The sequence below is a fragment of the Choloepus didactylus genome, chromosome 16 (assembly GCF_015220235.1).
Source record: "Choloepus didactylus isolate mChoDid1 chromosome 16, mChoDid1.pri, whole genome shotgun sequence".
In the NCBI taxonomy this organism is placed as follows: Eukaryota; Metazoa; Chordata; class Mammalia; order Pilosa; family Megalonychidae; genus Choloepus; species Choloepus didactylus.
Genome location: NC_051322.1, coordinates 26,944,857 through 26,969,426, shown reverse-complemented (window position 1 = coordinate 26,969,426; position 24,570 = coordinate 26,944,857). Strand labels below are relative to the sequence as shown.

Here is a 24,570-nt window from a genome sequence, read left to right as displayed (position 1 = left end):
CTGTTTTTTTTAATCCATTCTGCCAGTCTGTGTCTTTTTATTGGGAAGTTAATCCATTAACATTTGGCATTATTACTGTAAGGGCAGTACTTTCTTCTACCATTTTGTCTTTTAGATTTTATATGTCATGTCATTTTTTCCTCTCTCTTTTTACCCTTCCTGATAATCTTCATTTCTACACTTGTCTCCAAACCTCTTTCTCCTGTCTTTTACTATCAGCATGTAGCAGTACTTTTAGTATTTCTTGTGGTGCTGGTCTCTTTCAGTATCTGTTTGAAAATATTTTAATCTCTTCCTCGTTTTTGAAGGACAGGTTTATCGGATATAGAATTCCTGGTTGGTAGTTCTTCTCTTTCAGTATCTTAAATATATCATGCCACTGTCTTCTCACCTCCATGGTTTCTGTACATAGTCTTATCGCGCTTCCCTCATATGTGATTGATTGCTTTTCTCTTGCTGCTTTCAGAATTGTCTCTTTGTATTTTACATTGAACAATCTGATAAGTAGGTGTCTTAGAGTAGGTCTAGTGGGATCTATTCCATTTGGAGTACACTGTATTTCTTGAATCTCTAATTTTCTGTCTTTCATAAGAGTTGGGAAATTTTCAGTGAATATTTCTTCTATTATTCTTTCTGCTCCCTTTCCCCTCTCGTCTCCTCTGGGACACCCATAACACATATATTTGTGTGTTTCTTGGAGTAACTCAGCTCCCTAAGACCCTGCTCGTATTTTTCCATTCTTTTCACCATCTGTTCTTTTGTATGTATGAATTCAAATGCCTGGTCCCCCAATTCACTGTTCCTTTCTTCTGCCTGTTCAAGTCTACTGTTGTATCCCTCCATTGTCTTTTTCATCTGTTATGCCCTTCATTCCCATAATTTCTGCCATTTTTTTCAGGTTTATGACTTCTTCTTTATGATCATCCTTCATCGCTTTTGCTATATCTTCCCTCAGTTCATTGATTTGATTTTTTAATTGATTTAGGAGATTTGTTTGAACATCTTTAATTAGTTCTTCCTTCAGTTCATTGGATTGATTTAGCATTAGTTGCCTCAACTCCTGTATCTCGGTTGAATTATTAGTTTATTCCTTTGGCTGGTCCATATGTTTATGTTTCTTAGTATGGCTCATTATCTTGAGCTGTCTAGGCATCTGACTTTCTTGATTAGTTTATTCTGGAGCTCATTTTCACTGTTTTACCTAGGGTTTTCTTGTTGGTTGGCTTTGTCCTCTAAACTTTGATGTTCAGTTTAATGTTCAGTTCAGCTTATTCTAGGCCTTTAACTTAGGTTCTGTTTAGTTGATCTGAGTTTTTAACCTCTTGTTTTTCTGTTTCCTGCCCTGCCTCTATGTACCCTTTTTGTGAAAGGGTCTTCTCAGATATGGTCAACACTAGTCAGGTTTTCCCAGTCCAGGGAGGCCCAGGTCTCAGGAGGAGGGTATGGCATTTCCTTGAGAATGAGACCCTCCTGTGAGGCCTTTAGATTCTGTGCTTTTCCTGTCCTGTCCAGCAGGTGGCACTTGCTAGCCCACAGCTTCCCCACCAGTTTAAGACTGTATGGAGACTTTAGTTCTCCCAGTGACCCTGTCAGGGGCATGGCTGACCAAAGTTGGTTTCTGAATTCCAGCCCCTGGGGTCTGAGTTACCAAAGGAGGGCTGCTATTTGAGCTGAACCATGCCCCCCCTTTTTGGGGGGAACTTTTAGCCTTTAGCAAATTTTCTCCCCCACTAGAATTATTGCTTTGTCTCTCAGAGCTATCTTAGCTCTTGCCTGGGTCCAAATTGCAAGTCTTTGAATCTTTCTGTAATGGGCTACTTAGAATAATTATTTAAAAAACAAGAGAGAAAAATATAAAAAAAATGGAAAAAAGAAAGGCCCAGTAAAGACTATTTAAAGAAAAGCACTTTAATTCCATCCTTGCAGTTCTGATGGAGCGCAATAGAGGAGCAATCAAGAAACCAGAAAAACGGCTTTTCAGAGAAGGGCCCTAGCCCCCTGGGTTTGCCTATGTGCTTGATTCTGTTTGAGCCCTGCTCTTCTCCATATTATGTTCACCCCCAACTCCAAAAGCCTGTTTTTGTTTTTGTTGCTGTTTTTGTTTGCCCTATCTCCTCTCTCCTGGGCTGACTGCTCCCAGATTCTCCAGTGTCTGGTCTCAGTTTATCTATGGTTGAAGTTTTTGTTCAGCAGTCTGAGTTTGTTACTAAGTTCTGCAACTGCAGTTCTCCCTCCTGGTTCCCAGCACAAACAGCCCCTCCTCCCTCAGGAAACCAGCTGCAAAACAGTCTATTGTGCCTGGCAGGGAGGGGCATGGGCCCCCTGGTCATAAGAACTTACAGATTTTGCTGATCTCAGCTGCTCCACACACTGTAGACTGTTGTATGATGTGTGTCCAAACTCAGATTCCCCTGAGGTGTCCTGTCCACACAGTTCCTGGCTATCTACCAGCTGCCTCAGAGGAGTAACTAAAACTCAAACCTCACCATCTTATAGGAAACTTTTTGATGACTGATTGAATAGCTTTACTTTTGATTGGTTTGGTAAGGTCTTCTGTTTTTTTCAGGTCATTCTGGGTTGTTCATGTGTTTCCAGAAATTGTCCATTTTTTTTTTTTTTAATTTCTTCAGGATCCATAATAATGATCCCCTCTCATTTCTGATTTTGTCAGTCTAGCTAGTGGTTTGTCAGTTGTGTTACTTTTGGTTTTATTTTTCTTTACTTGCTTTAAGGTTAGTTTGCTCTTCATTCTCCAACTCATTCAGTTGTTCATTTAGGTCTTTGGTATTAGGTCTTTCTTCCTTTGTAATGTATGCATTTAGAGCTGTAAATTTCCCTCTCATCACTGCCTTGACTGAATCCCATAGGTTTTGATATGTTGTGCTCTTTCATTTGCATTCGTCTCTAGATATTTACCAATTTCTCTTGCATTTTCTTCTTTGGCACACTGATTGTTTTGAAGTCTGTTGTTTTACCGCCATATATTTGTGCAAGTTCTGTTTCTTTGGTGGTTATTGAGTTCCAGAGGTGTTTCATTGTGGTCAGAGAGTGTTCTTTGAATAATTTCAATCTTTTTAAATTTGTTGTGACTTGTTTTGTGCCCCAGCATATGGTCCTTCCAGGAGAATACTCCATGAGCACTAGAGAAGAATGTATATCCTGGTACTTTGGGATGTAACAATCTATATATGTCTGTTAAGTCTAATTCATTTATTACAGTATTTAGGGTCTTAGTTTCCTTATTGGTCCTCTGTCTAGTTGCTCTACTTATAGAAGAGAGGGGTATACTGAAATCTCCCACTATTGCAGAAATGTCTGTTGGTCCCTTCACTTTTGCCAATGTTTGTCTCATGTTCTTTGAAGCTCCTTGACTGGGTTATAAACATTTATGTTTGTTATTTCTTCTCAAAGGATTATCCCTTTTATTAAAATATAGTGTCCTTCTTTGCTTTTATGACATTTTTGCATTTAAAGTCTATTTTGTCTGATATTAGTATAGGTACCCCTGCTTTCTTTTGGGTGCAGCTTGTGTGGAATATTTTTTTCCATGCTTTCACTTTCAATCTTTTGTATCCTTTGGCCTAAGATGAGTTGCTTGTAAACAGCATACTGATGGATCATAATTTTTAATCCATTCTGCCAGTCTGTACCTTTTAACTGGGGAGTTTAACCCATTCATATTCAAAGCTATGTAAGGCAGTTCTTGAACCAACCATCTTATCCTTTCTTTGGTTTTTATTTATAAGATCTATTTTTTCCTGTCCCTTTTTTTCCTTCAATTGACCCTTACTAATGCTCTTCAGTTCTGCACCCCTATCCAGACCTCTCTCTCCTGACTTTTTGTTGACCAGTTGAACTCTGTTTAGTATTTCTTGCAGGGCAGGTCTCTTGTTAACAAATTCTGTTAGCATTTGTCTGTCAAAATTTCAAACTCTCCCTCACTTTTGAAGGAGAGCTTTGCTGGATAAAGAATTCTTTGCTGGCAAGTTTTCTCTTGCAGAATCTTAAATGTGTCAGACCACTGCTTTTTTCACCTCCATGGTGCCCACTGAGTAGTCAGTACTTAGTCTTATGTGGCTTCCCTTGTATGTGGTGAATCATGTCTCAGAATGGGTCAATTTGGAGTTTGTAGGGCTTCTTTGATTTGCATATTTATGTCTCTTATAATAGTTGGGAAGTTTTCCCCAGCTATGTCTTCAAATACTCTTCCTAGCCTTTTACTGTTCTTCTTCTGGGACACCAATGATTTTTATATTTGTGCATGTCATGTTTTCCATCATTTCCCTGAGATTGATTTCAAATTTTTCCATTGTTTTCTCCATGTGTTCTTTTGTGCATTTGCATTGAATTGTCTGTTCACTTATTCTTTCTTCTGCCTCTTCAAATCTGCTGTTGTGTGTCTCTGGTATATATTTAATTTGATCTACAGTCTCTTTTACCTTCATAAGTTCTGCTGTTTTTCTACTTTTTCAAATTCTTCTTTATGCTCTTCTAGAGTCTTCTTGATGTCAGTTATGTCTTTAGGTAACCCAATGAAGTTATTTTGGAGATTTTTATGTACTCCTTTGATTAATTGCTGCAAGTTGTCGTCAGCTTTTCAATTTGGTCATTTGGCTTGTCCATATCTTCTTGGATCTTCATGTGCTTTGTGATTTTGTTGACTTCAGGGCATTTGCTTATCTTGATAAGGCTTTTTTGGGAAATATGGTATTCTTTGGACATTTACATAAAATTTAGCAGAACCACAGCCTGCTGGATTGTGCTTTCCCCTGACTGTGGCTATGTGCTAGGCAGAGTCCACCTAACGGCACAGTGGATCTAGTAATTTCCAGGCCTCTGAGTGGGCCACCTCTGGCTGTGGGGCTGCAAGTCTCACCCTTCACAGACCACAGCCATCTCAAAAGTGCCCTGCCTGATAATCAGCCCACCGTGTACCTGTGAGCCTCTGGGGTGGGGGAGGTGCTCTTGGGTTTCTGTGCAGCACCCTCACTTATCTCTGCCTCTTGCCCAGACACACTTGGAGGAAGAGTAAATGCACCAAGTTTTCTGTGTGCATTCATCACAGATCTGCTCATTCTTGATTTCCCTCATGGGAGCCCATGGGGCTGAAGGATTCTCTCCCCAGCTAATTCTGAGATGGGTGTATGGGAGAAACGAGCTCTTCCCTCCCCCTGCTTGGCCAGCTGGTTCACAGCTGCCAGCCTTGGCAGTGGTCCCAGTTGAACAAACTCAACCCCTCCTCTCAGATGTAATTTCTCCAATCTTTCAACCAAGTACCCACTAGATATTGTAGAGGTCTTTCTCTGGCCATTCATCCCATGGAACTGCCATCCTGGTAGGTTTCTGCCTTTTCTCTAGTTATTCCACCAGGGAGAAGTTTGCTCTGCCTCTCCTATTCTACCATCTTCCTGGAAGTTCAAGTGAAAAAAAAAAATGACTTTTGAAAAGGAAAAATTATCATTTATGTACTATATGAAATATTGACAAGGATATATAATTCTGATGTATGCTACTATGGGTGGAAATACGTTATAACATTCTACCCAGACTACATATTTACAGATGTGGGAAACTGATGTTTGGTTCCATGCCATGTTTCTTCATTTTTCTGACATTTTTATGAAATAATATGGAAGGTTATGCAGTGTTATTTTTTTCCGTCATGAATTGAGAATGTGGTTTCTTTGAAATTTGACCTGTAGGATATCAGCACAAACAAGATAACATTTAAAAAACAAAAAACAAACTTACTTTTCGTGAGTATAAAATTGACAGTTTTCTTCCTAGTAACTTAAAACATCAGAATTAGAGTAACTGTAAATTATGCGCCCTAACCAGTTACTTCTTGTTGCAAATAGGGAAGGAAAGGTTGGAAATAAAGTTAAATACTTGACTTGGAAAGAGGGTAGGAATGTCCTTTTTATAACAAACTATGTAACAGTGATCTGGAATGTTCAGGAAATAACTGAGGGCCTTCTTGACTTGGTATGGTCAGTAAAGAACACAAAAAGTTCAAGAGAATAAGGGAATCCACAAAGATGTGGAATCAACATCTTTTCAACATCCTTAAACTTGCCATGTGAGAGCTTGCCTGTAAGCAACAAAGGTGTTTAGCTTTGAGTTTTTCATTTTTGGTTTGGCTTGATGTTTTGTTAAATTGTGTACCTTCAGATTTCTTGAATCTTCAGAGAAGCAGCAAGATAAGGAGATATAGAGCTATTCTGGTGAATCCATTTCTCATGGATTCTCCGTTCTTGATGATTTGCCTGAAACTTTTCTAAATCACGAAGAAAGGATGAGTGATTTCACAGAAGGTCCTCTCTCTTTTAAATGTATGCAGAGTACACACACACCAGCACCAACAAAAGTAACAACAAACGGCAACAAAATCTGGGATTCTCCTAAAGGGTAAGCAGCAGGATCAGGCAGAATTATGAGTCCAAAATCTCAGCAGCCTCATCTGCTTGTGTTCCTTTTGTCTGCCTCAGTCTTGTTGCCAGGAACAGATTCCAAGGGAGCGTGATGTCACACATACTCACTATGATTTAGGCAATGGTCTAGGTCCTAAGGACAAAAACTAGAAAATGTTTTTTTCCTGAGCACATCCTATCTGTCCTTTGCTTATTTCCCAACTGGAATAACCATTTATCAATCCTAGCTTCCTTCTTACCCATTATAAAATGCAAAATAAACACTCTCTTGTGTAGAGACTTTTAATGGGACAGGATTCAAACTCATTTTTAGAACACAATTGGGCACTTTCTCTCTGCCAGTAATTTGGAAATTTTGCTTTCTGCAAAATTATGAAGGTATAACAAACTACTAACATTTATAATTAGGAAAGAGCATTTCTTCATAACTGGAGCTACTAAACCTTAGTTTTACTTCAGGAGAGAAATTAATGTTGGATTATTATTTAGTTGTTCAAGTCGGTGAGGTGGATGCCTTATAGAAAGAAGTTGGAAAAAATATTAGCAGATCTAAGACATGTCCCAGGAAGCAAAAGCAGCTCCCCTACCCACCAATTCCATTAATAGCTAGCATACCATATTATGTTGCCCCTTGTATCATTTATCTTTATAAGCTACTAACACTTTGCCATTCATTAAATTATTGCATCATTTTCTATCATGGGGGAGGATGTAGGATAGTATGTTTCTTAGTGTTATAAATAGAGTATATAAAGAATAGATAGTGTAGGGGACAATGGGTGGGGAGAGAGGCATCCTAAAGGGAAGGGGTATGAAATTTCATCATTTGCATTATTCAACCTAAAACAGTGTACTCTGTTTACCATTGTTTACCAAGATGTGGGAAGTTTCCACCTCTGTGATGCTATGATGTTTATGTTTACATTAGTACACCACTAAGATGAGAAGCAAACCTCACTGGGATCAGGGTGGATGAGAGAGCAGGAATGTGATTTACTCCTATTCTTTCTTCTGCTTGTCCTTCATCACCCTTTACCACCATCCCAAATGGTGGTTTAGGGAAATGCAGCTACTCACTTTTTGTTCAATATTCTGTGAACATGAAAAGATAGAGAATACTACAGGAAGTTTTCCATATGCATACCTCTTATTTCTCCTACGGCCTCAAAGCTCCTTACATGTAAGAAGTGTAAATGACTGTGAGACTTCCAAAAACTGCTGGGCAACCTGAACATAGGGTAGTTATCGAATAATAAATACATGTTAGATTAATATTATGGTTCATGTGGAAACTAGACCTACAGAGCCTTTTTCATTTGTCTGACATCACAGTGAGTCAGAGACAAAGGGAAGAGAAGAACCTCAGCCCCTTCACAACCACCCATCCACCCATTTAAACATTATTCTTAAGGGTATAAGAATGGAGAATGGGGATGTGAAAGTTATTGAAGCCAAAATAAAGCTTACACACTGGGCTCTGATTGATCTAAGGTGAATCTGTATGCTCCACTCCTGCTGCAGTCATCTCACTTTTCTCCCCAAAGATAGTTTTACTTGGGAGAACCTTCTGTGGGGAGATGCTAGCAGGAGTCTGCACCTGGCAGTCATAGATCATGTACCTAATGAGCAAATGAAATGTTTAATAACTACACTGTGAGCATAAAGCTTCATACAGAAAATTCCTGCTGAGTCTGCTCATCTATACCTGATGCAAGCTGCTGGCCCATCTCAAGCACCAGCATCATTTTGATTTCTTCCCCTTACTGGGTCCTGCTGAGAAGAGTAACATTAAAACCAAAGTGATGCTCACTTAATTAGTTGTGTATTTAGCACATCAACATCAGCTTTTCTGCCTAAGGGTCGTCTGAGACACTTCTCCAACGTGCACCCTGGGTAGGGTGAATTCCACATTGGTTTCAGATTGAGCATTTATAAATTTAAATTTTTCAATAAATCATGGATTGTTTAAACTCCTAGTAATTTAATATGGCTTAATTTTAGTTAAACTCTGTGGTTGGTTTGAAAAAAAAAAATCTTAACTGTTGCAATGGATTTTCATTAATAATTTTAAGATAAAATAAAAATACATTTTTCTCCTAGAAAGCTACTGTTTAAAAACCCAATTATTATAATTTATGAGTTAAGTATTCACTTGCTGGTGATTTATTTAGTTTCATGTTTTACCAGTCAGTTAACTAATGCTTTCTAAATCTTAAGGAAAGAATCTCAAATGCAAAGTCAAGTATAGGTAGAAGAGCTGTATTCACCTTCCTTGTACGAAGTGTAAGGCTAAGAGAAAACTTAAAGATTATTTTTTTTTAACCCCTATGAAATAAATAAACCAAGACCCAAAGAAATTAGGCTATTGGGTCAAGGTCACAAAACTAAATAAGACTGCATCTCCTAAGTCCCAGGCTAGGACTCTTCTCCAATATTTGGATTGCATTTGTGAGTGTGCTTAGAGTTCATTATGCAGATCATACACATTTTCCTATAATGGGAAAAGAGTAGAAAATACATGATTTTTGATACAGTTAATACATGACAGCAATCTTTTTTGTCATGAATATCATTAGTTGTCGGGATTGGGAACCTGTCATTCCTCAAGGCATGTCTGCAAAGAAAGTGAAATTTTTTAATTTCTCAGAGCCCCACTGTTGGCTATCTTCTCTCTTGCTGCAACTTCCAGGTTTGCACACTTCCCTCTCTCAAAATGATATGCGTTTTCTTGATCATATTCTGAAAGCCATTCCTCCTATTGGAAAGGGATCACAGAAGATCTTGACTAGCAAGCTAAGATTATATTAAGTTAGCTATGAGAGGGATTATTTTAATTTCTGCTTTTCTTTTGCTCTGATAAAAACTCATACAAGTTTTGACCAATTATCAACATAAGTACAGTTCTCTAAAGCAAAGAAGTAACTATGAAGCCTTCTCAGTGGGCTAATTCCTAATAAGAAAAGCTGTCAAAAATTCTGTCATTTCTTGACGTTGAAGAACAGGAGTTTCCTAATTGCAAATGTTTACATTAGTTCTGAAGGAGGGTAGGACTGTGGCTTTCCTCCAGGTGTCAAAACACCACAGGACACAGCTAAGCCTACCATGACTTTGGTGGCAGCCCATCATTGGAAGAGGCCCACCAAAAATAGGTGGTGCTAGGGTTGCCAGAACAAAGATGGCTCTTAAGTTGGTTTCTAGTGGCAGTATGGAAAAGCCAAATAGTATCTGAGGAAGGGTGACGAAGCCAGGTTTAACCCTATCTGCAAATGAAATTCAAGAAGGTTAAATCTGGAGGGATGGGCTCAAGCTAAAGTCTCCCCACAGTAGCAATCTGGCACCAGATGAGAGGCAGCAAGATGTTTCTCAATGACCTCTTCACATCAGACCCAGTTCCCAGATGCCGCTCACGAATCCAAATGCCAGGTGGCTACACTGCTTTCTCACTTGAACACAGTCCATTGCGGAGACTGATTATTTTATATAAAGATGTTTGCTGGTGTGAATGGTGTAAAAGATGAATTCAGAGCTTAGACTTTTGAGAAGGTGGCTGGCAACGTCTCAGACAAGAGGTGAGGGACAAAGGGCATACTTCGTGGCTCTCTGGAAGAGTGTGGATGCAGACTAGAAAGTCAAGAGAGAAGCCAGTTACACATAGTGAGCTATGAGTACACAGCTGAAGGAAGAAACACAGCTCGGTGAGCTTGCAGGGCCTCAGGACTCACCAGCATCCAGGTGTAAGACATTTGATGGGCAAAGTAGAAAATGCTGAATCTCCACAAATACAAATACTGCATGGGAAATGGAGTTGAGTGTCAGCTTTCTAACATGGGATGTTTTCATGGAAATCTTTATTTTAAAACATTTGTTCCCTTTTACTGAAGGGCAAATTTGAGACCAAAATTGCCTAATTACCTATTGGTAAATCTTTCCTAGGAAATTTCCCTCCTAGAACTTTCCTTAACATCTCTCTCAGAAAAAGGAAAGAAAGAATATTTAGAAAAAACGAATATTTAAGGCCATATAGTATGCCTGTCAAATCCTGCTAATAATGAGTTCTAGGATAACTGTTCAAATTCTTCACCCATACTGGAATTTATAGAAGTTAATTCAACTTTGATCTCATGATCTCTAAGGACCTCAGTGTTCTGTTCAGTAATTAAAAGGGAAAGTCTCTGGATAAGCTCCAGCAGCCCTCAAGGTTCCCGCCTTCCGAGTAACTGTGATTCTGTGAATATTACTTGAGAATAAGGCAGTCACATGTGGTTTCAACACTCGGTGTGGTTGGTCTTCGAGCTGGGACAGTGTCCTCAATTTGTCTTGTTCAATACTCAGTATGTATAACTACTGCGACACTAGAGAAAATCAATTGTTATAATGATCTCCTTTCAAATGGGATTAAGTTCTGGTACTCTTTAGGCACACTTGAGTATTATTGCAATAATATTACAATAATATGAGTGTGGCAGATGTAGTATCTACAATGCAGATCTACCCAAGTGCTTAGGATCCTAGGCAGAAAATATGCCATTAAAATATATTTTTACAGTGAGAACTGTAGGCCATGCCTAAGATTTTAGTTTCTCTATGTGCAAAACTACCAAAAACATTTGTATAGGAAATAAATATTAGGCAATTGTATAGAACATTCTAGTAAATTTTAGAAGACTATCTATACTCATACATATCCTAGTACAAAACAAGCAGTGGGCCTGCTTGAATTTCCTTCATAATAACCTGTATCCAGGCCATTCAGTTTTTCTCATCGATACCTATGTTAAAATGAATGGATTTGCTGAGGGGGAGATGAAAACTTTCCCAGATAATCAAAAGCAGAGGGACTTCATCACCAGTAGATCAGTCCTATAAGAAATACTAAAGGGAATCGTGCAGATTGGTTGAAAGGAACGGACACTAAACAATTGACTGAAACCACATGAAGAAATAAAGATTTCCAGTAAAGATCACATGGTAAATATAAATACCAATACTACTGTATTTTTGATTTGTAACTCCACTATTTACTGCCTACAGGAGCTAAAAATACATAAAGGGTAATGATAAATCAGCAGCTTTGGACTCAATGTAAAATATGTAATTTTTGACAAGAACTACATAAAGGTGGGGGAATGGAGAAGTATAGCAACATAGTTTATGTGTCCAATTGAAGTTAAGTTGGGATCAAAGAAAAAAAATTGTTATAGATTTAGGATGTTAAATTTAAGCCCCATGGTAAACACAAAGAAAGTATCAGAGAATATGATCATAGAGATGAAGAGTATGGGTTACGAGAAGTGGCGGAAGGGGCAATGGGTAGTTAAATGAGTGTAGGGTTTCTGTTGGGGGTGAAGGGACATTTCTAGTAATGGATGGTGGGAAGGTGATAGCATCGCAACATTGTGAATGTGATTAATCCCACTAATGGAATGCTTGGGGGTGGGGCTGGAATGGGAGGATTTATGCTGTATATATGTTTCCACAATTGAAAAAAAAAAAAAGTCTGGAGAGATAGTGACAATTAAATGCCAAAGACGATCCTGGATGGGATCTGGGAATGGAAGAGAAAAGGCTCAAAAGGACACAATTGGGACATAGGAAAAAAATGAAATATAGAATGTAAGCTTGATATCAATGTTAAATTTCTTGAGCTTAACTACACTTAAGGTGACTGCATAAATGAATATTCTTGTTCATAGGAAATGTATGTGTGAATTATATTATTTGTTCAAGGATGTGTACAGCTTGCGCTCATATGTTCAGGAGACAGAGCAACAGATGATGGATGATAGGGAGGGAGGGAAAGGAAGAAATGGTGAAGTGACAGACTGTTAGAGTTGGTGGATCTGGGTATCTGGGGGGGGGGTATGCTGGAGTTCTGTGTAGGGGTTTGTATTGTTTTTGCAACTGTCCTGTAAGTTTGAATTTATTTCAAAATAAAAAGTAAAAAAAAAAAAAAAAAAGGATTTGTAACGTGTTAAACACACATTGCATGTGTCTAGGCTTAAATGGTAAAATTTTCAGAAGTAGTTTCATTATTTAATTAAAAAAAAGATTGAAAAAATTGAAAAAAAAAGATTTTATCAAGGGAGCCTACATCAAAATTGTAGCAAAAAGGAAAAAAAAGATATATACAGAGTTAGTTGTTAAAATGCAGCTGCTCTATTAAACACAGAGGAGGATAAGAGGTGATTCATGGAAGGTGCCAAGAGGAACAGAAAACTTCGGTTTACACAGACATTGTGAGCGTTCTAGAAAGGAATACAGACATAATTCAGGCAACATACTCAAAGTCAGAGGCACAATAGATAATTTCTCAAGGTTCACCAGAGAATTCTGTGAGAATTCTATTTTAAACTCCATGCCTTAACCTAAAAAAATAAGCTAAAACATTAAGTGAATTCTGCATGCTGGAGCTTCGGGAGGGCCATTTTATTTATAGCATTGCACTGCCAGGGCTTTTAGTGCCTGCTTTTGTATTTAGGTTTACAACTGAGTTGGCACTGGGAATCCTGTATTTATAGTCAGAGGCCAAAGAGAAAAGGATGGAGGTAGACTTAATAGTTTGTTCACACACAGTGAGGACCAGCTGACATTGCGGGGCTGTGAGAGAATGAAGGTTTGCATGTCATTCAACTGGAGAAAATTGGTGGTAGAAACAGCAGACATGACAAACCAGAAATGACTATGGTAGAGCAGGAAGTACTAAATTTACATGGTTATTTGTTTCAACCCAACATCCTCATCCATCACATTAAATTAATGATGCTAATTCAAATTGTTCTAGTTTATAAAGCTTTTCTATTTAATTTTAAATGTAGTAGTTTTATAGCATAGTATAAGAACTACAAGTTCATGAAACAGAATTATGCCAAATTTTATGAATTGCAATAAAAAACAGTGTAAGTCAATGTTGGAATTTATTAGAGTTTTTTGTTTCCCTTTAAATAAAAAGTTAATTATAAGAAACAATAAATAGTTTCTACCTTCAAGTTACTTACAGTCTTTTTAACTAGATGTCAGATTCTTTTGCATTGCTTCTTTAAAAAAACTCATTTCAGTTCAATGGGCTAGACCCATGTATTTATTAATGATAAAACCTTAATTTGCTTACTGGATTGAAGTGGGAATGATGATACTTAAAAGATTGTTCTGGTAATTAACTACTTTAACAGCTACCTCTCTTTCAACAAGTTTTGAACAGGCACTTTAAATACATAGTCTTATTTAATCCTCATAAATTATCATCACCCCCATTTTACAAATGAAGAAAAAGCCCAATGCAAATCAAGTTAGTTAGCCAAGAGATTGCGCAACTAGTATATACCTGAGCTCCTAGGCTCTGAATGCAGATTGATTGGCCTGACTACAAATCCCAAATTCTTCCTGCCTGCTCTTTTGCCTAAAATGAACATAAAGTACCTATCATAGATCTGGGCACTTTGTAGGCACTCAGTAAACATTATTTCCTTTATCTTCTACCCAAAGAAAAATAAACGGCTCATCTGAGCTACCAAAAACCTAAGATCACTCTCTATAGACTTTTGATCCCAGAAGCTTCAGGAAAGAATGGAAGGATATAAATATGAAGGAATTACTTGTTAAGCCATGGTGTGAGAAATGGTGCTTATGCTAGAACTTAGCATCTAACAATTGCTGGCATATTATATAATTTATATGTCTTTCCCAGTAAATAAATGCCCCCCCATCTCTCTAATTGTAGATAGCATCTTTGAGTTTTATTAACTAGAATTATATTTTCCAAAGTATTGTCAAAGCAACCTTTTTTTTTTTTTCTCAAAATATATTACCCCTTTAGGACCATTAGAATTAAAATGTGATCAGTAAATACTGAAGAGGACTGAAGTAAACTTCCTTTTGTAGCTTATTTCAATCTCTTCTATACTGGGGACTTAGTTACAACACTGAGAATGACAAAACTTCTTAGATATGTGAGGTGTATTATCTGATTTGGTAAGTCTTCATAAAATTTTTATTTTAGGCTATAGGGACAAAGTTATATCATTGCTATAAACTAAACAGGATTTATAAGGCAAATTTCATACCTGAAAAGAAAAATCAGCCATTGTTAGCCACAGCAGACAGATATGTCATCTAGAAGAATCTCAGCAGTTCCTTAAAAGATTTTCATGAGCGTTAGAATGTGTTTTATCGACAGAAGCAATACTTATCAGGACTGGATTATATTATTTCTTTTTCTCCAAAAGAGAATCAGTAACGAGATTCTATCAGGTTAGCCATCAAGGAGTTTGCTTTACTGTAACATCTAATACCCGTTTGTAGACTAAAGCGGCCATCTCTTCTAACTCCACAAAACTTACCTGGTTCTGGTAACCAATTTAGAGCTTATTTAGGTGGTTTAGCACAGTGCTTTCTGGCCCAAAGCTGACACTGGCACCAATTGAGCTCACTTGACAGTTTATAGGGCATGATGAATTATCTAGAGCTCCCAGGCAGCCTTTCCAAGTGTTGTTTGGAATCCAGTTGAAATTACATATGACTAGAGAATCTTCATCTGGAGAGGCCTAATCCGAATTTGTCTGCTAGTCAGTAGAAATAAAATGAGTCCATTTGTCACAATTCATCTCTGTTATTACAGAATGAACAAGAACCTAAAATCAATGCTGAACCACTGGATTTGTCTTACATGCTTATGAGATTATTACCCAGAATGTTTTATACATGACTTTTTCTCTCTGTGTGTTTTCAATTTCAGGGCCTACTCTTCCCAAGACTCACGTGAAAACAGCCTCGCTGGGGTTGGCTGGAAAGGCGAGATCCCCTTTGCTTCCCGTGTCTGTGCCAACGGCCCCCGAAGTGTCTGAGGAGAGCCACAAGCCAGCAGAGGACCCAGCCAATGTAAGAGTGAAGCACTGACCGGCGGTGTATGGGACAGCCTCAGCCAGCCAGCACCCTCGGTCCTCCCCAGGCCATTGTCGTTCTCATTCTTGTTCTCTACACTTAAATATGAGGAGAAAAAAAAAAAAAAAAAATACTTTTAAGAGGAAACTTATATAATGGATGTAATTCAAGGAAAAATACATTGGGTACTTGAAGGTAGTATTAGAGACGTAAGCAGATAGCTGTAGAATATGTGGCTTTTAGCTATCCTTTAACACAATGCTATGGGATGCCAAATGTCAAATTTTATTGTTTGCTATGACTCTATAACCCCATGGGGTCTACACTGCTCACATCATTACCCATATACGCAAATATTTCCTTTCAGTAGGATGAAACTTCTCGGCACACCTGGAAAAAAGACTATAGAATTATTCTTTAAATTAAAAAAATAGTTACAAAAGGCCATACTCTGAGGTGTTTTCTGAATAGTTATCATACATGTTACTTTTGAAATCATAAAACAAGCCTAGAAATATAAGATGGAGAAGAAGAAAATACAAAACGAAGAGATAAAGGAAGAAGGAGAAAGAAAGAATTGGTGTATTTAGAAAACAAGAAGAAAGTATAATTATTTTCTGAGAGAAAAACTTATTTCCTAATGGAAGAAACTAAAAAAGTGATCAAATTAAAAAACTCGTAAGGAAAAGTCAATAGAGAAGGGAAAAAATTTTTTACATTAAAGAAAATATATTATTCCCAAAAGTGCATTATAAAGGCAGTTCAAAGGATTTTGCCTAAGGGCAGCTATTCAGAAAACTTTAAAGTGCCTCTGAATATAATTCAAGACAAAACCTTTTTAAAGAAGGCTAAGGAACCAAAAGATCAGATACCCTGAATAATCAGGGGACTGGACGCAAAAATAAGATGAAAAGAGTAGATTAAAATTCTATTATTTTGTTATTACATTTGGATCTTTTTCAACCATATATTATGAAATCAAATATATTAGCCACACTTTCTAGCAGCTTCTGTTTTCTGCATGCACAGATGGAGACTTCTGCAAAGTGTGCAAATAATATCTTGATATAGAATACTATAACAATATCAAGGATATGAGTCATGCAACCACCAGCCAGTTTTCTCTCATAAAATTATATTTTCTTTTGAAATCTGGTTGTTGTTAAAAGAAAGGATCATCATATTTGAATGAAGGACAATAAATGATTTTGTTTTCAATACTATAAACAATAAAACTTTTTAACAACATAGAAACCAAGGAATCTGTCTACATATATGTGTGTTTATGTTGGGCAGAAGGATGTTATATACTTCATGTGCTTTTCTATATACTTAAAAATTATTATAATGCAATATTTTGTCAGAATATAAGTGTTCACTGCAATATTTGTTTAACCCAAAGTTTTTGGCCATATCTCAAATCAGGACAAATTCATGAGCAATCATAGCAGGTGGCACTATTTTATATTTAAGTTTGACTCTAAAGAGTGACAGCTAAGAGATATGGTATTAAGAGCCATAAGAAATATACATGAAAGGAAATAATTGGGGCTAATAATCTGGATCAGCATTACCCTGTAGTAATGTAATACAAGCCACTTTAAAATTTTCTAGTAGCCCCATTAAAAGAGGTAAAAATAAAAAGTTGAAATTAATTTTAATAGCATCTTTCATCTAACCCAATGTATCCAAAATATTTAAACATGCAATTAATATAAAAATTGTTAATATTTTATATTCTTTTTTTTTTGCACTAGCTCTTCAAAATCCAATGTGTGTCTTATACATACGACTTATGTTAGTTAGGATTAGCCATATTTCAAGAACCCAACAGTCACTTGTGGCTAGTGGTTAATGTACTGGGCAATGCAGATCCAGATAATGCAAGAAAAATCAACCCAGGTTACTAAAACAGCATTTTGGAAAATGAGTTACCAAGTAATTACCTTATTTCAACCTCTCTCCTCACATATATACCAGCCTTATTAGCTTCTTTTCAATCCCCATTAAGCCTTAAAGATTATGTAGTGTGTGACCAAATCTTGCTGAAAGAAGCCAAGATTCTTATAAGATAGTACTGTTTCCAACACGTTTAATAACACATTTTGAGCTGTGTCTTCAGTGGCTAGAGAGGCTTTGTACTGATCCTCCATGCAGTCTCCATCAGTGCTCTCTTGGGATGAAGAGTATTTATTTGGCAGGACTAAATGTATGTCTGTGGCCATGGTTCAGAGCAATGCTTCCTGGCCTACATGGGAGCTAGAAATCATGGCTCAGACCTCATTGATTCAATAATTTAATCAATTGAATGGGCTAGCCAAGAATAATAATGTCTGTATTAGTTAAAATAAAGGCATGTCAAGAAAGGAAAAAAAGGAGACTAACATTTCCTGAGCACTTACCACCAGCAGGCACTGACTTGTTGAATACTCCCACTAACCCAACTGCTATTCCTATCTGACAAAGGAGATTGGTTCAAAAGCACAAGTTTATAAAAGAACTGGGATTTAGATCAACACCACAGCCTCTGTGCTCTTCTGCCGTGTCTCCCTAAATGGCTGATCACTGAAGTTACCTGGAAAGCTTTTTGAAAAACAGAGTTCTACATTTCTCTCTATTTCTATATTTTCTGTATCTACCAGATCAGAATGTGTTACCCTGTCACCTGGGAATCTGAGCTAATGGATAATCCAGGACTCCTTACTGATGACATGACACCCGTAACTCACAGTGAGCAAGAGTTACAGAGAGTGTGCTAAGATACTTGCAGTTCAGCCTCTTCATTTTATGTACCATTCACATACCACAAGGTTCCCTTCACATCTATGCAACCAGCCGACTCTGGTTTGGGGAGTGAATTTTGGGTCTGCACACAAACAACCCATAAGCCCCCACCTCTCATTGATCAAGGTGAAGCACATCAAGCTCCTGTGCAAAAAGGCACCTATGTCGTGTTCCAGGCGAGTCTGGTGATGTGAATTCTGCTCAGATACTAAGGGATTATCTATTGAAAGAAAAAGTAGCTAAAATATCAAATGTGCACCAGGTGCCTGACATTGGGACAGGCATTCAACCTGTCACAGGAAGCTCAGAATATCCTCTGAAATGTATACCATAGTCATCCTATTACAGATGAGGAAACCATACATCAGGGAGGTTCAGAACCTCATCCAAGACTGCAGAGCTAGTGATTGGCAGAACTTGATTTGAAACGAGACCTTTCTGACTCTAAAGCTCTTTCCTGATTTCAGGAATGAAGTTTGTGAAACAGCAAACAATCTTTCATCACCACGTCTTTTATTATCAGCATCTTCATTCCACAGACATAGTCTGAGGACAGCCCTGGCCCGGCCACTGTGTGAGGTTTGGGAATACAGACAGGGTGGACCAGCTAGACATGGCTCCTGCCTTCATAAAGGAATGTATCGCCATTCACCTGTACTCACCCTTCCTCTCTTCTCTCCACAGGTGTATGAACAGGACGATTTGAGTGAACAAATGGCAAGTTTAGAAGGGCTAATGAAGCAACTTAATGCCATCACAGGCTCGGCCTTTTAACCCGAATTACCGAATGGGTGAAGTGATTCTCCGGGAACTCTGCAGCCTACCAATTACCCATAAACAGCACACCTGTGTCCAAGAACACTAACCAGTATACAGGCCAACCACGAGGACCACTGTGAGGATGATCCTGAAGTAGTTCAGAAGGAATAATCTTTCACTGGCATCAGGAATTAGAAAATGATGACTATGGGGTCCCTAAACAAAAACAAAGATGCATCCTCACTGCACTGTCAAAGCTGAAGCTGCTAGAATAGTCCCGGGTCTTTGTCACTGCAGTGACAACTGTCATAACCAATGCCTATGTTTTCTTCATCAAGGCCTGTTGTTTCTTTATGTGTAGGGCTAGTCTTACAAAATGAAAGTGCATTACTTAAGCCTGTGTACCATGGTAAATCAGCAAGCTCACTATTTTGTTTTCTACTTTAAAGTACAAAGCACCCACAGTAATCCTCTCACTACATAGCACCAAAGGATTGGATGTTTTTCTGACAGCACAAAAAGTAAATAAACATACAAAAGGCAGGAGGGTCTATGTTTTGTAAATCATTCATCTTGCCCAAGTGGTGAATATAGCAAGTAGCTGTAAAACCCATTTTAGCAAGCACTTGCAAATCCACCCTTGGTTAACATTTATGTCTGGAAAACAGGAACATAAAAATCTGCAACTAGTGGCATCCTGCCAGCAGCAGTACATTTCCGGAAAGAGGATACAATATGCCATCTTCTCAGACACACGGTAATTATGTGCTTAAGCTTGTAAAAGAACACTTTTCAATTTCGGTGGCTTTTGTGCCATTCCACACTGTGATGACATTTCAAAGCTTCACCAAGGCCATCTTCCCCAGGAGCCTGGCAGGGAGAGCAACGCCCCCTCCTTCCCTGAGTTCTCCCGGGCACCAGCCTTGGGGGAGGTGGCCAACTGCACACTTCCCATGGCCTCCAGGCCAGTGGCCTCGGTAACCCTTGGTGGAAATGGCAGACACTCCGAGAGCAGGCCCCAGCAAGGGAATGAAAACAGAAGGCAGTCTGCAACAGTACCTTCTTCTAGTGATGCCACTTCCCCCATCAGGGTCCTCCTCCCTAACTTAGACCGGGCAGCGTTGGCAAGTGGCAACCACAACACCCTGCTGCTGAGGAAATCTGCTGCCACACGCCTGTCCCAGGGTCGGGGAGGAGCAGAGACAAGGGCCTCACTGGTCACCCTGACACGTCATACATCCAGCAGATACTTTTCAAAGCAGTGTCTTCATTGGGGGCTAGAATTTTAAACTTCTATTGCCATGTTAATCTACAGCTTGGAACAAGCTGAAATTAAGAACATTTTGTGTGCACCCTTTTAGTTTCCGAATTCTCAGCTGTATTTGGAGTTAATCCCTGTTTATGCAGCTGAAATGCCAAAAGGGAGCTAGTTTGCATATTTATCAGTTAGGTGACTTGAAAACTCAGTAAGAGAGTTTCAGCTGAATTATTCCTTTCAGCTCTGCCTTTGATTTCAAGCTTGAGTAGGTCATAATTTTAAAAGAGCATGAAAGGGATAGGATCTTTACAACCTAATAGCTCCTTTTATTAGGTGGGTAATTATATTTGAATCCCTGAATGAAATATTTTGAACAAAATGGCACTGTAACAGAAATAATAATTCAGATTATTTTTTTACAGTTTTATGTCGGGAAGGAAGTCTGATGTCAAAGAGAGGGCTTGTTCAAATGGTTCATTAGAAAGTCCGGTCCGTTTGTGAAATCGTCCCTTCAACAAGAGTGCTTGTTCAGTTTACTAAGATTCTCTGGAAGTCCTGGAACTGTGTGATATTATCTCATGGCGCAGTTTATTCTTGGTCAACCACTGGGCACTTAGGTAGACAGCTCTCCAATGACCCTGGAATCAGGCATTTCTGAACATAATATGGAATCCTGCAGAAACAATTCACTCCTTCAAAACAGAAAATGTTCTTAGGCTAGCATAAAGTTCATGAGGCCGCAGAATGGCTTCCCCTTTCTGATACTCACAAAAGAGGAATAATATTTAAAAGCCTTCTGCACTCATTGAGAGTCACCCTCAGTGCTGTTTGGAATGAGTTGCAAATCTCAGACTTCAGGAATTGAGGCTTGCCGTCATTCTGGAGAATATAGCTGGACAATCGACAGAACTAACATTTTCACAAAATTCTGGACCCCTTAAGTCAAGGTCAATGACCTTTGGACCACATTTTAAACATAATTTGAAAATATACATTTTTTTTTAAGGGGGAGGTATATTTCTGCTTCATGTTCTTGAAACTTTCTTCATTAAACAAGAATAATGGTTTATTTCAGTAATTGGCAATGCTAATAAGTCTTAGTTCCATGCCTTAAATAATACAGTAGAATCCATTTAAATAATGTCAAGAGGCTCTAGTGTGATTTATCTGCTGATTTCAATATGCAACATATTTTCACCACAACTTCTTTACAACTCTGCTCCACAACCCTGCAAAGGGTTCATATATGTGTTCAAGTGACTGCTCAAGTTTTCAGGTAACTTCTTAATTTCCTGGTTTCCTGCCCTCTTGAAAAGAAGTAACCTGTGAATACTGAGTGATGCTCGGATTTGCTTGTACTCTGAGTCCTGCTCCTGGCATGCAGGGCTTTTAAGCTCATAAATCTCTCTGCTTCCTGAAGCGTGATGCTTGCCAGCCAGCCAAGAACTCTGCCACCAGGACTCATTTCTCCCCAAAAAAGGAGAAAACAAAACTGGGCAGGGCCAGTTCAGACCTTCCCTGCAGCATGGCCAAACTGTCGAGCAAGACCTTCCTCTTAAAAAGTTTGATATTTTTATGCTATATTTTATCCTGGTAAGAAAGCTATTCTCTTTCCTTTGGAAAGGTCTGTGTTTGTTAAGCACATAAAAATGTACATATCTCAAAATCTGTAAAGGCTATTTGGATGATGCTATAGCCAAAAGTTAAATATTTCTTAGTAATTCACATTCAATAAGAATCCAGCCATAGCAATATCTTCATATAGCAGAGCCATAAGCTTCTGGAATATTTAAATAATGGAACTTTGCATTTGAATATTATAAAATGCACAATCAATTGAAAAATCTGAAGAAAATTCATCAAGTCAATGATAAAAGAGGTGACTTTAAGGTTTCCTGTTAGGGTTGGATATAACATTAATTAGTCTTTTCAAACTAAGGATTGTTCAAAATGAGACACTTGCTCCATCTCCTTCCTTGGCAGCAGCTGCAAAAGGAGAGCCACCCAACGTTAGCATGACGGTCCAGGTAAAATGCTGCAACTGTGAAGTCTGGCACTCATTGGCTTTTCCAATAAAGAATCTCTAAGTGTAGATCTTCCTGGAAACCGTCACAGTCCATGTTTGAAAGTAGGTTGCAGATTCTTATCAACCTTTTTGACACTTCCCTTGGCTTTGTTTAAATGAGCATCCTAAGGTTGTCTCCAAATTTAATAAGAGCATTCCAGATGTGGCAGCTAGATTGGGATGCCAACACAAGAAAGTTTCCTCTCAAGAGATCACCTCGCCATTTTAGATCAAATTGTATCCCAGACTCACACACTTTCTGTAGTTTTGGAATGTCCACTTATAGTCATTGAAAGAAAGGCAAATAGGAGCAGAGTTTTATCCGCCCTCACCCAGTTCATTTCATGCCACCACAGTCCATCCCAAAGGCCAGAGCTGAGTATCCTGGCCTGTTCGTAACCACACACACAATATAGAGCCCACAACGTTCTAGAACCACAGAAGCAGCCACACACATCAGCAGTCATATTTTTTTTTTCAGTAACTTTCAAAGCAACATTTTACTCCTAATTTACATTTCTCTAGTGACTTTCATAAATGAGCTTAATATTGTATGGAATAGTTTTTCATTTGATTCCATTATTTTAAATTAAATTGGATACTTTGCAAAATCAGAATAGTTGTTTCGTATGAGAGAGATTCCATTCCATTAAAAAAAGTCATGTTATGTCTCACGTATTTTCTATCCAAGTACCTTGTTCTAAAAGATATTGACTCTGGAAAGAAATGCCTGAGTGTTTCCTGATGAGGTTGTATAGGAGACCAACTACCGTGCCCATTTCCCCAAATGAATATCAATTCTGATCTGGGCGCTCTGTTGCTGCCATTGGATAATATTCACATGGTGGACTTCCAGTTGCACTCCCTGAAGGATTTGTTCTCTTGCTCTCACTAGAGAGCCTTTGTACATTGTCATCCTATGATTTTCTGTTGGTTGGAGAGCAACAGCAAAACTCTACAGTATGTCATAAACAAAGACGCATGGGCCAAGGGATCTCACTGTGTGCTGAACGTGTATTTTCAGATGCAGGAAAGGAATGTTGGGGAGGAGGAGAAATGCTGTTTTTTATTATTGTAGGGCAAACCTGACAATTCTGAACTTTGTGAATTGTCAGTTTGGGGATGGGTGGGTGGGTATGGGGTGTACTTTTTATAAGTAATATTTAATTTATTATTTAGAGTGGCTTCTTTTTGGATAATTTATGATAAAAAGGGAGATCTGGTTGGGAATCTAGATTCGGCTGTTAAAGCTGCAGTGTTCCATATCTCAGAAGGACCACTTTGGTAATGATTGTCCATTGCTGAGTATGAGGATACGGCCAGGCAAAGCCTTCAAGTTCCATCACCACCCCCTTCTCTCTTTTGAGGGTCATTCAAACAGGATAACACCACACCTAAAATATTCTGATTGCATTTTGCAAATCAATGCTACTCAGTCTCTCAAAGGGCTTTGCAATTGGAACAAACTGTTAGTGTGCTAGCGATAAGTTTATTTGGTAGAAATGGGTATACTACAGCTTTAACTAGCCTTAGTGGAGAAAGAAATTTTTTGTTGTTACAAAACACCTTTCGAAAGAAGGTATTTTGAGCCTACAAAGAATTTCTTTAAATTGTCAGACTCTAGCATTGTTAACCAAATTAGACTAGTGACTGCGATATTTAAGTGTAAAATCTTGTTCTATGAGAAAGGAAACTTGCTTACAGTTTAAACAAATGGCTGTTTCTACACACGATCTTGTATACTACTACTACATGAGGAAAAAGGGGTTTTGTAATCACTGTAGAACAGTCCCATATTCATTTTTTATAGAAATGTTATTCCAATGGTGCATTTTTTGTTTAATAAATAAAGTTTTGATACAAAATGCTTTCTGTGTTCTTTGTATTAAATGGTTGGCTCTGCATGTGTCCGGCCCAGTCACTATGTGCCTAGACTGATCTTTCAGCTGCATATCACCTTTTATTGACAGCTGGGGAGAAACTGTCAGTGCTCTGCCATATCACCTTGGATGCTGACACTATTTTCATCCACACTCCCAACATGCTTCCAGTCCCAAACCTTTGTGTCAGAGCCCCAGGCTGCCAGTACTTGCTTTGCCTGCAGCATGGGAAAGCTGGAAATGCCTGGTCAGTCTTTCACCCATCACTGATAAATACTCCAACACTTTTGCCCCCTGACTGAGCCAACTCTGAGGTGTGACCCAACTATCTCCTTAGATCTCCTGCAGGACTGAGCCAAAGAGACTCTGCAAAGAAGCCTGAGATACTGCTTGGCTCTCCTGCCTTCCCTATCCCTCTTCCCCCATTCCCCTAATGGTTTTTCCTGGGAGAACTTCCTAATAAATCATTTCACATAAATCTTCATGTCAGGGTCTGCTTCCAGGGATTAAATCCAA

The 24,570-nt window shown here is 38.4% G+C and overlaps 1 protein-coding gene across 4 annotated transcripts in view; it reads left to right on the top strand.

The window, feature by feature from the left end:
• Positions 1-23,289, top strand: part of DCC (DCC netrin 1 receptor) — a 1,223,099-nt gene extending 1,199,810 nt beyond the window's left edge. For all 4 annotated transcript variants that reach the window (XM_037805818.1, XM_037805817.1, XM_037805816.1 and 1 more), the window contains exons 28-29: positions 15,163-15,305; positions 18,777-23,289. In XM_037805818.1, the coding sequence (XP_037661746.1) occupies positions 15,163-15,305; positions 18,777-18,866 (233 nt within the window). In that variant the 3' untranslated portion in view covers positions 18,867-23,289. The remainder of the gene's footprint in view (positions 1-15,162; positions 15,306-18,776) is intronic.
• The last annotated feature ends 1,281 nt before the right edge of the window (positions 23,290-24,570 follow it).